We start from the raw sequence: 14884 nt of genomic DNA, 5'->3' as shown, positions 1-14884 counted from the left end.
TTTTGTCTGGCTCCGTTCCCGCACATGACGCCTCCCTCCCCCAAAACCAAACTTTTACTCAGTGAAAGCCATAAACAGCCTCAGTAGTATTCAAACTCATAATCAGGTTTAAATGAAAAACTGAAACTTGTGACTGGCAGAACTTGAATCCTGAAGCAAAGGATGCAGATACTAAGTCTTGCATGATTGGAGTATATCTCATCGTACATTCATAAGTCCTAACCTTGCCAACAAAAACTTAAAAATAGGGTGTACAACACACGCTACTGCAACCTTATTGATGTAATTCAGCTCACTTAAGTGAAGTTCCACGTCGGTTTTCCACATAAATCTGACCATAGAACATAGTAAAGGAAATATCAACGGGATCAGAGCACACTGTGCAGGTTAGTTTGAGGGGAAAAAACTTCAGCTAGACCTCCGACTGCTGTTGCCAGCTCTGTCTCTAGCTCCATCACCGGCGATAAAACACATGATAAATAAGTTTCTCCATGCTTCAGGGCAGACACTCCAAAACAAGCATAAGAAATATTACACTTTCGTTAAGTTTGTGTATTCAGTTGTTGATCGTTATACAAAGTCTGTCATCATTGGACAGTAGCTTCAGAATAATGGAATTCATGTCATTGAGATTGAATAGTGAGTGAGACACGGTGACATACCTATGGCCTGAGCCAAAGCGATGACCACTTCCTGGCAGGTTGTTGCCTCTGTGACCCCACACACGACCCTCTGGACTCCATCCACCCAGACCTTGAGTTCCATTTTGGGTCAGAACTGAGGAGCTTTGTTGTTTTGTGTTGGCCCCGACATTCTTGAAGGGTCCAGTGACGCTGAAGCCCCGCTGACCACCTCTGCAGGGAGAGAACAGGAAACAGTCAGGATGTGCTCAAGGCCTGATGTGAAACACAAGCTCCAGTCGCACCTAGACGAGACTTACACAACAAACAAGCAGTCAGACATATTAAATATGAGGCATTACTGAGCCATTTAAGTAATTACAAAAGGATAACTCGGCTGACGGAGGCAGCCAGACGTGCTGTTGTTATTGCGTTTGGATTCTCTGTGAATAGGTGCGTGTCTGATGGGGGAGCAGGAAATGCTGCCAGCAGGCATTCCCAGGACCAGTTCCTGCTTTTGTGTAGATAAATGCATGGAAGCAGCAAAGACAGAGAAGGAAAAGCAAGTTAATGACTGGCAGAAGAGAAGGAGAGCGAATAAAACAGAGTGGGCTTGAAACGTTATATAAAAAAAGGCAAGGAGAGCCAAGAGGGATCATAACGCAGGAGAGTGAAGTAGCCTTTTGTTTTTGTGCCAGTGTTGTTTTCACTGCTCTGTGGGCTACAGTGAGCACTTAAGGCAAGCTTTTGCCTCACAGGAAGAGCAAAATGGTGCTGCAGAAACCTTGTTGTGGTCTTTTTAGGACAGGTATACATGTAATAATGTAGGTTTAACTCATGTGTCAATAAAGAAAATGAAGAGTGGATCAAGGTCAGGCAGCAATTTAGCAGAATACGAAACAGACTTCACTTCGTCCTTGGATGAATGGCATCTCTCCAGATCGGTATCAGCCTGTGGATGTAACCTTCACTGCACCTATACCACTGAGTCAAAGGTTCTTTTGTTCGCCAACCCCCCACCAATTACACCTCCCCCATCCCACGTTCACAAAGTCATCCACATTATTGGCCACCAACCACTCGGAGTCTGGTGAAAACATTAAGCTGAGCTGCAGCTGAGCAGTCGTCCTCTTGAGGCCCAAACTGAAGAAACCAATGATCACTGTTCACATTGCACCAACTGCTCAACAGTTGTGTTTACTAACAAGACGACGAAACATAAACATTGTTCAAATTGGTGCACCCTCGGAAACACACCAATGGAAAACAGCACTTAATTGTAGTTATTGTGACAACAGCGGAACTTATCTGTCAGCCATGGTGGAATTAATTTTGCAGCAAGTGAGCCACATTTTTCAGTAGTCGTTTCGAAGCTGATGCAGGGTTGTTTGACACTGGGCCTTATACCTGGTTGGCTTGATCATACAACATGACCTGCATCTTCCAGTAACTTTGTTGCAGCACAAACAGTCAGTAACACAAAGACCATGTATGACCTCAATAAAGTCATAGAAGGGCCACAATCAAATTGTTTGATACGAACCTCATTCGCTGAGCGGCGCACTGTTCATTCCTAGAACCTTTGACAACTAGTGCCCTTTTAGCTTGGCTGGACATGTAACGGATGAAAAAAAATTCCTGCCATTCAGGTACAAGTGATTGCAGTAAGTGTCCTGTTAATTTCTGTTTTTGCTCACTATACTCAAACTAACCCACTCCATAGAGTTCTTTCAGCAACAGACGGATTACACCGTGATGCACCACCACCAAACTGTACAACTCCTCCATCTGAGTGTCAGCTAGTGTCCCTGGACTCATGCGCAATAACTCTTTCAGTGCAATAGCCTTCTCATGTGAATACACTGTAAATACTGCTTAGATGGTTCTTTTTATTCATGCTTAGTAGTAGATATTATTATGTCTTTATTTTTAGATGTGAATACACTGTAAACACTGCTTAGATGGTTCTTTTTATTCATGCTTAGTAGTAGATATTATTATGTCCTTCTTTTTCGATGTGAATACACTGTAATTACTGTTTAGATGGTTCTTTTTATTCATGCTTAGTAGTAGATATTATTATGTCCTTATTTTTAGATGTGAATACACTGTAATTACTGTTTAGATGGTTCTTTTTATTCATGCTTAGTAGTATATATTAATATGTCTTTATTTTTAGATGTGAATACACTGTAAATACTGCTTAGATGGTTCTTTTTATTCATGCTTAGTAGTAGATATTATTATGCCTTTATTTTTAGATGTGAATACACTGTAAATACTGCTTCGATGGTTCTTTTTATTCATGCTTAGTAGTAGATATTATTATGTCCTTATTTTTCGATGTGAATACACTGTAATTACTGTTTAGATGGTTCTTTTTATTCATGCTTAGTAGTATATATTAATATGTCTTTATTTTTAGATGTCAATACACTGTAAGTACTGTTTAGATGGTTCTTTTTATTCATGATTAGTAGTATATATTATTATGTCTTTATTTTTATATGTGAATACACTGTAAGTACTGTTTAGATGGTTCTTTTTATTCATGATTAGTAGTATATATTATTATGTCTTTATTTTTATATGTGAATACACTGTAAATACTGTTTAGATGGTTCTATTTATTTATTTATTCAGTAGTATTTAATATTGTCTGTATTTTTATCTTGCATGTTTGTTTCAGTAACATTCTATGTTATGCACCCTCTCTGTTCCTTTATTACTCTTTTATTTAGTGGAGGTGTTGTGGTTGTAACAAAAAGCAATTTCCCCCCGGATAAATAAAGTGATGCTGATTCTGATTCAAAATCTGATTCTGATAAAATTTTGGTAGATTGTTTTACTTTTAGCAGCTTTTATATCTAAGATGTTGATGATTTTATTTACTTAAGCTAATTCTAATGAAAAAAATTGGGTTAATATCTTCAACACAGTCACTGAATGAGCACAAGAACAAAGGTGATGTGATCTCACCTAATCTGAAGTCCACTTTCCAATTTTGAGTTTGGGCCAAAACGCTAGAAAGATGGGGCTATGAGATTGTTGTTTTCAAATACTATACTGGCTGCAGAGAGGAGTTTTCAAATCTATTAACTCTGAAACCCAGTGCGGTGCCTCAGGAGTTCACTCATACAAATACAGTATATATGTAATCCACTACAAACATTACATACATGCGTTAGACATTAGCAGTGTCTGTTGTATTTTTAACTGCATGTGCCATCACTGCATCTTGAGCTCACTGCTGCTCAAGTCCAGCCAAGATCCGACATTTGAGATGCATGTAAACATCTTACTCCAACACTGTAATCACACTTGATCATTTGGGTTCAACTTTTCACCGGTGTTACATAAGCAAAGCATAATCTCCGGGGTAAAGCTTTAGTAGTCTGCAGAGCCAACTTACATTGCTAAGCTGAACCACTAAATGCATGTTTTTGAAAACTTGAACACACGGCGGTGACGGGTAATGATTATCTCTGTTGACAGCTTATAATTCTTCGCAATTTCACAACTTTGCCTTTGTTTTCAACAGAAACACTAACAGCTACACAGCATGGACTGAGAGGCGGAGCAGTAATTACACAAGTGGGAGCACGCCATGTTCCAACTATTGTTTCAGCTCAGTGGTGTTAAAGAAAAAAGCGTCTTTTGATCATCAACTTCATACAGAAAACAAAAAGGAATAGATGTCATACATCAATGTGGCACATAATTGTCATGCCATCATGATGGGAGCACTAACCAGTGCTATTTTGCCAGGCACTAGATCAATCGCATAATGGTTAAATGGTTTTGTGTACGAGGCATTCGCAGCTCTTCATCACTTTGTTCAGCCGAGTTCACAGCTGGTCAGCAGCACCTTTGTCCTCTGTCCAGACTGTCCTTAAATGGCATTGGCCAGCTGAAGGAGGGGACTTGAAAAGAGTCACACACAGGCCAGAACTACAAGATTACTGCAGGGACCCAAAACACCATCTTATTTAAGCCTTTTGAATGAGGACCCGATGCAAAGCACAAGATGAGGGGAGTCTGGGTTTTCTGGTTTAAGGAAAGGGGAAGGTTTAAAACCAAAAATGAACCTCCACCAAGAAAAAAGACATTAGATCCAGTTATACAAAGTATTAAGAGAATGAGAAATCGTCATGTGCAGCGATCACGAGTGGATTCCTCTGCAAAAACTTTGGACTTAAGTTGCCACGCTCCTGGTCTGGTAGCATTTAAATTCATTAAGATTAACCCAGAAAACTCGAAATAGATGATTGAAGCACAGCAATGCAGGCACAGTGCCATTCCGAGCTCTGCAAACTCCATTCCTCAGGACTGTCAAAGCCATGCCTGGGGAGATGCCTGCTCACTGATTTGCACGACTCGTCTTCTGCCAAGCTGCTTAAAATGAAGTCACTTCTATTAAAAAAAAAAAACTGAGTTGAGCGATGATCAACAGCAGGAGAATTACATTTGTTTTAGTTTCCGTTGGCTGAGCGCCGTTGACTCACCATCCTCTCATAGTGGTGAGGAGTGGGAACAGAACCGCGCAGCCTGCTTGGCGATGAAGGCAATGATGATGATGATGATTCTCCAGAAGCACACCGAGTTGGCAGTGAGGAGACTTCAACTGGCTGCTGGTGTAAACAACCCACCATATGGACCTGTGGGTGTCCCATCACCACCGACACACTGCTGCAGCATCAACCATGAAGACAAGAAGGTGATGCTGCTGCACTTAGTAGGGGATCTTTTCTGTCAGTTACATTTTGTGGGGCAGTGAGAAGCACAAGGAGAAAGCCTTAACAAATCCCTCTCAGTCAATACTTTTTTTAGCATCTCCTTTCTAAGATCGGTTCGCTCACTAGAAATAACGTAGAAGCTTGAGATTTGAATCTATTTTGTTTAAGAAACAGCAAGAATCATTAAGTGTAAGTGCAAGATTGAAAACCTTCCCCATAAAGGTACATTCAAAGCAAACCAAATATGGTGACACTCGCACTGCAATGGCGGTCGGTTGCTGGCATTTTGCAGATGAATTTCTGGTATTAAATCGCCATTTGTCACCATTAAAACGGGGCTCTGGCGGGTGAACTTGGCGCTGAAGTGGCTGGGCAATATTACCCTTACACTACTCAACAGGAAAGGCAGCCAATCACGAAACAAAACAAGGAGGCAAAGGAGAATGTTTTGACAGGTAATGAATTGATAATAATAAAACAAGAGCTTTTAATAACAAGACGTAAATCTCCAAACAGTCCTCACACAATCCATCTCTTCCTATATCTGGCAGGGGTTCCCATGTCCTTTAGTTATTATGATGTGTCCTGGATTTTTCCATGAAAAACATGCCGAAAACCACCACACTCATGACTACCTCGATGATGCCTGTTTTTTTCCGACTTGTTTTGATGCTTCCACTTTGTTTCGTCTCGGGTGATCAAGTGAGAGTTCAGCGAAAAAAACAAGTGGAAAAATCATAATTCTGAAGGGATGGCGGCTTTCATTTTGCCATGGCGGGGATTAGTTGAATAAACATACTCGATTTTTTTTAACTCTCACTCCAGTGACAACAGAATGCAGATTCAATATTTTGAAATGGCACACTTAAGTCACCACCATTATCAGTCAGATTCAGAACAGGACGACCTCTGGTGACCATGGGGGCGATGGGGGGGATGGATAAACAGGGTGATGGCCGATAATAGAGATCAACCCGAAGTTTTCGACAATAATTAATAGGTGCTTGGTGTGAACACGCCATAAGAAATATTGGAAAGGTTATTCATATATTGTTATGAGAAAGGATGAAAACAATAACAGCAGTTTATAACAAGATAACTGAGATAACTTAACTAAGGGGTACATATGCGTAGACATTTAAGAAAAATAAATGAAGAGAAAGCAATACACCACAGCTTTCTGTTCAGCAGCAGCATCATTTTATATGCTTTTCTTCGACAGTTACATGATCAAACTAGCATTTAAGTGGCAACAATCTTCGATGCACAGACTGGTGGGAAAAATAAGCATATTTTGTAAGAATGTAGCACCTCACTCAAAGTGACATTGAGGCAGGGGCAGGCACAAAGCCAATTATTCATCCTTCATCTATTGTTTAACCAGGTTAAGGCTGGAGCTCGTCCCACCTGACATTGCCCACTGGACAGGTCATCACAGCAACATAGAGGCAGAAAGCAGACATAGAAAAATACGTGACATAAAGTCCGATTACAAATTTAAAGAGAACGAAAACTGCCTTTCTGTTTTACTTTTCCATTTCCAAATGCTATCATCATCAGCCTACCACAGCCATAACAGCAACCATCATCATAAATCCTCTTTTGTTTGACTGAGATGGAGAAGAAAATCATGTTTTCACACATTAAATGCCTTTTCATTCATGACAAGCATTATATATAAAGTTTGGAGATGAAGCCCCTAATGTGACTGATGCTCATTTACATTATAAATGACACCACACATTTACATTATAATGATGTGGTTGGTCATGCCTTCACTTTAATTCTCTTCATTTCCAAGATGATAAAATTCTAAATCGGGTGATGCTTTAAGGTTTGTATTTGGTTTAAATGCCGAGAAACTCAGTCAATGAATTTTGTCCTCTTTGAGATATCTGTCAGTGTTTCCTCGACATTCTTTTTCCAAGCCTGGAGGTACTCAAAAATTGGAAGAGGCACAAGCATGCCCACAACACTGACTTGTATCACCTCAAATTACAGGCTTTATCAGACCTTTAACCTAAGTTACATGGGCCTGAAAGGCAGCAGTGTTCAACCCATGTGAGCATAAAGCTCATCTTTTCTGTAAATTCCGTCTCCATGAAAACATGTCTTCTTTTATCGTACCCATGATCTCAGTCCTCTTCTTCTTTGGCCACCATTACCATTTCTATCACTCTTTGTCCAAACCGCCTGGCTAACTTATTCACCAAACATGAGTTGTCCCTCTACAAACTGGTCTTTCCTGATCACTCCCAACGACAAATAGGGGTCTGCCAAAATATCCGTACTATGATAAATCGCAAGATTTCGCCTGGCCCTACGTTATCGATACATGGACTCCAAGTATCAATATTGGATCAATAAACATACAACCAATCTAAAGCATTCCCTCGCAAAAAGCCTGCTGTTATTCTTGACGCATGAAAAGACTGATTACTGCGGCAGAGTACTGTTTAGAAGGGGACGAAAAAGAACACGGAGAAGAAATAAGTAGTGGATGCTTAGCAAATACACGCTGTGTTGGTCATATGGTCTTTGCCTGTGGTGGATAAACAAACCTGGTTTCAGCCGTGTCAACATAACAGAGCTGTTGGTAATCAAATCGGGACTCACACACGGTATGATGCATTTCGTTTTTCAACTCTTCTAACTCTGCTTCTTGTCTTTGTGTCAGAGATCCTGTCTCATGCAGGTGTCACTGCTGTCTAATAATACACTGAACATCCCAGCCAGACGTCTCTGCCTGTTCCAAACTGCTTGCACTCTCCTCTTCACCCCTAAAATCTCTGTCCATCTCTCAGTATGAGTGATCCTTAATATATAAGATCTCTTTCAGTCCTACTCTCGACACCTTGCATCTTACCTTCTGAGACCTTTCCTGTAACTCATTTTTATTCTCACCAAAGATAACTGTACTGTCACAAACATCAAGGCCCATTTTTAAAGTAAGTGCCAACATTCTGATAATTTGGTCATTCAAAGACGTCAGGCAACTTACAGTCTAGAATCAGGTTTCATAAGTCCAGCAGTATTGCATCAAAATTAATCGGATGAGATTCTGTCAGTCAAACGAACATTCCACTATGATGAACCAAGTGGCAATGGTCATTGTTTAACAGTATAAAGATTTTGTGTCAAATCCAAGTAAAAATCCACACAAGTGAAGTATTATGCTCCAACATGTGTAATACATTTGTAAATTAACCTATTAATATGTCATGTCAAGCTCAGTAAACAGTGACCAAACTAAAGGTCTCAAGTATCAATTCCTTCTGTTTCTCTGACAACAATTCACAAAGAGTGAGTGTGTGTTTGGGAAGGAAGCTATTACACTTTCAGGACCTTGACCTTATTTACAAACTCACATCACCCGAGACTGTGCTGCAGTACTCCAGTGGCTCACAATACTATAATCAATTTGTTTTGAGAAACTGAACTTCCATGCCGCATTAATTTCATACAATAGAAAGCATTCTTGTACACGACTCCTTTCTCCTCACCAAACAAACTTTCAATGATTTTTCACTTTGTGCAGCGCAACATACAATTACAAGCAATTTGAACACTGTAATTGTTAACAGCCGCATTTGTGAATTCTTCTTTAGAGCAGACAAAGAGGCTGAATAGTTGGGGTAATGCGGAGGCTTTCTTTTGTTAGGAGAAATATAGAGTAAGATTCCCCCTTCTTATATTCACATCCATCGGTTACAAGCCGATTAACAAAGCCTAATTAAAATGGCTCCATTCACTTGGTGAGTCATTAGAGATTATTAATAGATTATGAACCATTCAAGTGTCATAGACTGAGTCACGAAATTAATCCGAGGCTCAACATTCTTTTCTTGCAGTCACACACATACGACAGAATCTCAGCTCAGAATCTCAGCAGCAGCAGCAGCCACGGAGCGAATTTGGTGAAGAATGAATGTAATGAAGAAACTTGGGATTAACCATGAAACTTATTGAAACACAATCAGGACAAAGCACTCTCAGTTTAGAAGAGACAGTGAAACACAAACCACTGATTTATTATTTTCTATACTACTGTAGAGTTTAGCTGGAGTTGCTCTTCCTACAGGAAATGAATTTGCTTCAAGGACAGATTAGACGACCTTCAGAAGGACAAAGAAGAGACAGATTGTACTTCTCCAGCATGATTACCTCCAGCTAAATACGAGTTCATATAGTCTTTTTAAACTGACTGACTGAGTCCACGAACCCTACTGAGTGTATTCCTCCTTTGACAGATTAGAAACCACAATCGTATTTACACATTGTGCTCTTGATTCATGACCAAACTTTAAATATTTTATTAAAGTCACTGTACTAATGAGAAGCAGCATACCATTATTCTTAAGGCCCAGCATCAGACACAGAAGGATTTGGAAGACGTCAAGTCAAAGATCAGATTTTCTGGATTACAGCATAATGACATTGCGAAGTGGAGCTGCTGGCAGAAAATGACCTGAATTGAAGATCAAAACGCCTGATCAGGTTCAACTACATTCACATTGCTGGCTGACAGGCTATTAAAAAAAAAACAAAAAAACATAGTGAGCGATCCCCTCAAATTCTGCATTCACTTCTACTCAGTCAAATTAAAAAAATACATACAGGAATCTGTATAATCTCTAAAGTGGAACTAAGTTAATCAAAATGCAGTTAGAACGCATCAAATGGAGAACAGCATTAAAACATACCAGCAATCATACTAGTTATTTTGACAACATAAAATAATACCTGAAAATATTAATTAAATGTAATATCCTTTATTACTCAAAAGGAAACAAAAGGTCTTTGGTATGTGCGTGTGTGCGGGTGCAGGAGAACAGGTTGAACTGAAGTTGAAGAAGTTGATAGTTGTTAAGGTTGGCTAGGAAGATTAACATTTCAGACTGTTAAAAAAAATTCTCACCCATTCCACTGAAAAACACCTGGGAGAGGCAAGAGGTCAAAGAAAAACATGGACACCCGCAACTGAATAAAAATGCACGCACGGCTGAGTTGTGATTTTAACAGCAAGATAAGGAACTTTCCTTACTCAAATATAGAGTCTTTCTTCTAGGATTCCTGTTGTCAAGTGTCAACGTTACAGAGCGACTGTTGTCAGAAACAGACCTTCATGCCACAAAGCGCCACTGATAGCAGACATTCCTGTGCAGTGAAACGCAATGAGCCACGAAGTCGCAGATAAGAAAACTTAGATATAGTCTGATATGACGTTTGACTAGAGAAAACAGCAGTCACCATGTCACTGAAACAACACAAAGCTTTCCCACACATTTGGGAATGCATTATGACACAATAATATTTGGGAATATATCATAACAACAGGGGACTCATCAAAAGTTAATGAGTGTGAAACTAGATTTCCCACTGTACCAACTCATTACTAGGAACCAATGGCTGTCGCAAATTACATCATGAAACTGTTTGAGTGGACAGAAAACCTGAGAGACGCTGCCATGACACATGACACAAGCACCACTGTACATCTGAACTATGGCAGCTGAAGTTGCCGGTGTTAAATATGTGACTAATATATGATAAATGTATGACTAATTTTTTCTTAAAATTCACTTTTCACCACATTATATGTTAAAAGACCTTATGTAATGCTACATTGAGCATCTCTGCCTATGTCTTGTCCTCAACAGCATCATCCTGCTGGTTTTGCTCTGGCATCTGACATCTCTCTACCACTCTAATAACTACATATTTCCAATGAACATCAACACATTATTTACTTTTTTATTGTTTGCAGATTGTTCTTAATCCTGCAATGGTTAAAACTGCCTGTTAAAGTAACTGGATCGCTGACAGAAACACCCACGTTTCCTCTAACAGTCGACTGGAAAACTCTGCTTTGGCTGATATTAAACTATAAGGCCCTGGGGCGGCCTCCCACTCTCCGGCGGTCAGCTATGGCAGCATCTCCAACATCTGGATGGCACATTCATCCAGAAATAAAGCCACCTTTGTTTCTTTCTGCCATGATCAAGGCTCCCTCGCCAGCTTTCAAGGGCCAGTGGCCTCCTGTGTGGAGCAGCTCTGAACACTTTTCCCTAAATATAAAGGAATTTGTGAGAGCAGCTTTAGATAGGTGTCACATTACTGTGTATACAGGTTTCTTTGGGTCAATAATTCAGAAGTTTTAAAGTGAGGATTACGGGTTAGATCGGAATAAAATGTGAGGTGTTGATGTGTGCACTTTTTAACAAGTTAGAACATTGTGTGAATGTGGAAGAATTGCGCTGACTTTACAATTGCCCTGAAGGAACGAATAGTTCAGCCAGACTTCATAACAATTGTAACCTGCGGTGTCCGCGCTACATGCCCCAAAACACAGGATACCTGACACAGATCACCCTGACAGAGTCCCTCGGTGGGACAGAGGAGGAGAAATGGCGATACTGTTGTAGTTGCGGTCCAACTCTTGTACTCCACTAATGTTTCCGTTATCTCGCCATGTCCTCCGCCGCACATCCAAGCTAACGCTCTTCTGTGTCTTACCTTTGCGACGTGAGGCAGATTAAACCCCCAGCTCTGCGTTCGAAGAGAAGTTCGGAGGCGAGAGGCGAGTAAATAAGAGATGGAATCTGCCAAACGTGTCCTTCTCCAGCATTGCCCCGTAAATCACTGCCGACGAACTGCGACAAAGTAGCGAGCAGCAGCCGGAGACAGCGGCAGACGGGCGACTCTCACGTCCCCCTCACAGACAACTGACGCGGGGACTAAAGTTTGCGTCCGTCCTCCGTTCCGACGTGCGAATGTTTTGCGCTCTCAGCTTCAGTGAGGTGCGGGAGAAAAAGCGCCTCTCCCCGTTTCATGACTCCTGCTGGTAAATACACGGCATTGGAAGTGGGACACCGCAAGGCATTGTGGACTCTTAAAGCTGCAATACACCCCGACGAGGCAGCAGCACCTCCACATTGGTGGGATTCGAAGCTTTGCAGAATATTTATGTTAAAGTCTTAGCTTGTTTTCAGGTTTGAGAAGACACGATTCAGTTATATGAGAGTCTCCAAAAGTTTCTGATGTGTATTTCTTGTGATGCCAACCTTATAAAACTGTTGTTTGCACCAATCTGCCAGACGTCTGGCAAAAGAAAACACATTCTCACTATTTTAATTAATTGTACGAAAATGTGACAGTTTAAAAAGTTGCCTTCATAGTGAATGTATGTTGCTCCCTTGTTTTTGTTCCAGGAAACAGATTAAATATGGAAATAGTACAAAGATTAAACAGACACATGAGGGAAACTGATATTTCTGTCAAAATATTACAAAACAAGCTGCAAAAAATCCCAACAGAAACATTAACCCAACGTACCTAAAACATCTAAAACTTCTGTTTTGCTCCATCTACCATCTTGAACCGTGTTTTGCCAAGAGTAGTCCTGATCTACCGGCCGCTGAACAACTAAGCTCCTGTTCCATTTACTCTAATCTCTCCACTTATTTGTCTTCTTTACAGGCTTGTTTAAGAACTGTTTACAACCGATGTACAGCCAGGTGAAGAGGATAGCTATCTTAAGACCAACTGGAACACATTTGCTTTATAAACATAGTGTCACACAACAAAACACTGCGGTCAAGATCAAAAACCGCTGTGAGCACAAAACAAATAAATAAATACATTCTACGATTATGGTATGCACCTAAAGCCAGGCCTAAAAACATCATCTGATACCTTTATCTTGGGGTGAAACTGGAAAGGAAACTAGATATGTTAGTGCCCCAGTGCATCCACAAACTCAGAGTAGAAAAGAAAGTCAAAATCCCTGCTAACCAGTTGAATAGAGACTGATGCAGCGGTCGCCAACATTTCTTACACAAAGTCTATTATTCCTGAAGAACAATCACAGTATTTCAGGAAAGAAACTTTTGACTCAAGACTGAGGTTCTTGAGGTCAAAGCAAAAATGCTGCAGCCTCAATACACAGAGACAATCATGGCTTTTAAACACACTGGGAATGTTTGGGGTGCAGCCAAAAAAAGGCCAGACCCAAGTGGTTGCTCCCCTCTTTAAAGAGAGGTACAAGTGAGTGTACACAAATTACAGAGACGTCACATGACTCAGTTTCCAGGGCAAAGCTACTCAACAAGGGTTGTGAAGAGGGATTCCATTAATTGTCTGGCCTCATATTCTGGAGGGACAATGCAGATTCTGCCCTGGTCATGTAACACACAGCAGCGCTTTAAACCCACTACTACTGTAGTGATAAGCTGAGAATGTGAGGATTTTCTTTTCAACAACCAAACAATGTGTTTTATGGGGGAAATGTTAAGTATTGGCTGATGGAGCCTAAAAGGAGTTGTGGAGGTTGCGGCGGAAAACTTCAACAGGAAGAGTGTTAGACATTCAGAGCTTAGCTGTAAACAAAAATGGACAGTCACTCCAGAAAGAGAATGAGTCATTTGGTCAAGCGGAGAAGGTCCCACCCTGAAGTCTGAGTTAGGATGATAACTTGTGTGCGACTGAAGTGTTGCAAGAAAACACTGAGCACACAAGCTAGTGTTTATGTAATTTCTGTTCACAAAAACTGTTGCAAGCACAGCCAATTGACGGGATACCACAGGGTGTACTCGACATTTGATGGAGAAATTCAGACTTTAACATATTGCAAAACACAACCTTACAGAATAGCGTTGCAATTTTCTGAGGAACTGTGTGTTAACACTAACAAATACAAACAAAAAAATTTGCAATGTGAATTAACTGCTCACTCATACAAAGATAGTACGTAGAAGTTCCATGTAACATATATATGGTGAGGACCGAGTAGACCTGCATGGAATAAAAACTGAGGTTTGCTGCCTCCTTGTGAGTATTCCGGAGAAAGACAGGCATGAAAGTTAAGAACAACCTGCCTGTTATGTCTTTTTTCCCAGATGGTGGATATTTTGCCTCAGTCAATATGTATTTTCTCAGGAAAAAGGTCACTCTTATTAGTCATTGAGGAACGGGGCACACAGGTACTATGCACATAAATACATCCACTTCTATGCACAGTTAGTAGCCAGAATATTTCTTTTAGGAATATCATCGGAAATTCATTCAGGTATGAGGTTTAACTACCAAGTAACAATGTCATTTTTTTTCAATTAGGGCAAATAATAATTAGTAAAAGCCTCCTCTGTCATCCATAAAGACACAAATCCAAAAAGAATGGATACGGTTATGAAGGCTTAAAGGTTCAGTATTATGCAAAACTGACCTGGTATTTGGTTTTTAGTTTTTTTTTGGGATCTTTGGTGCCTGAGCATGCATGAAAAAGATTAAATAAAACCGCAATTTTCAGTTAGATAGGGATTTCTGAAATCACCCTGCCCGGCAGTTTCAGTTGAGCTTCCTACGTCATGCTCTGGTTACATTATGAAACATGATGAAATCTGTAGCTCAACTCTCTAAACTTCTCTGAAGACATTCACACAGTAAAGATCAAGTCCACTGTTATTATTATATTTCAAATGTACTTGAGGTCACAAATGACTCACAACAGCAGACATTTTTCCACTTGTT

General features: G+C 40.3%; 1 protein-coding gene across 2 annotated transcripts in view; it reads right to left on the bottom strand.

The window, feature by feature from the left end:
- LOC128771357 (ras association domain-containing protein 8) overlaps positions 1-14884 on the bottom strand; it is a 53576-nt gene that overhangs the window by 11071 nt on the left and 27621 nt on the right. Inside the window, exons 1-2 of one of the 2 annotated variants that reach the window (XM_053886738.1) lie at positions 11873-12205; positions 663-854 (exon numbers count right to left, since the gene is read on the bottom strand). In XM_053886738.1, coding sequence (XP_053742713.1) covers positions 663-765 — 103 coding nt within the window. In that variant the 5' untranslated portion in view covers positions 766-854; positions 11873-12205. Of the gene's footprint in view, positions 1-662; positions 855-11872; positions 12206-14884 lie in introns of those variants that run through there. The other variant, XM_053886740.1, reaches the window with a different exon arrangement.

This window comes from Synchiropus splendidus, chromosome 14 (assembly GCF_027744825.2).
Source record: "Synchiropus splendidus isolate RoL2022-P1 chromosome 14, RoL_Sspl_1.0, whole genome shotgun sequence".
Lineage (NCBI taxonomy): Eukaryota > Metazoa > Chordata > Actinopteri > Syngnathiformes > Callionymidae > Synchiropus > Synchiropus splendidus.
The sequence above is the reverse complement of the archived record's forward strand: the minus strand, read 5'-3'. Positions and strand labels throughout refer to the sequence as shown.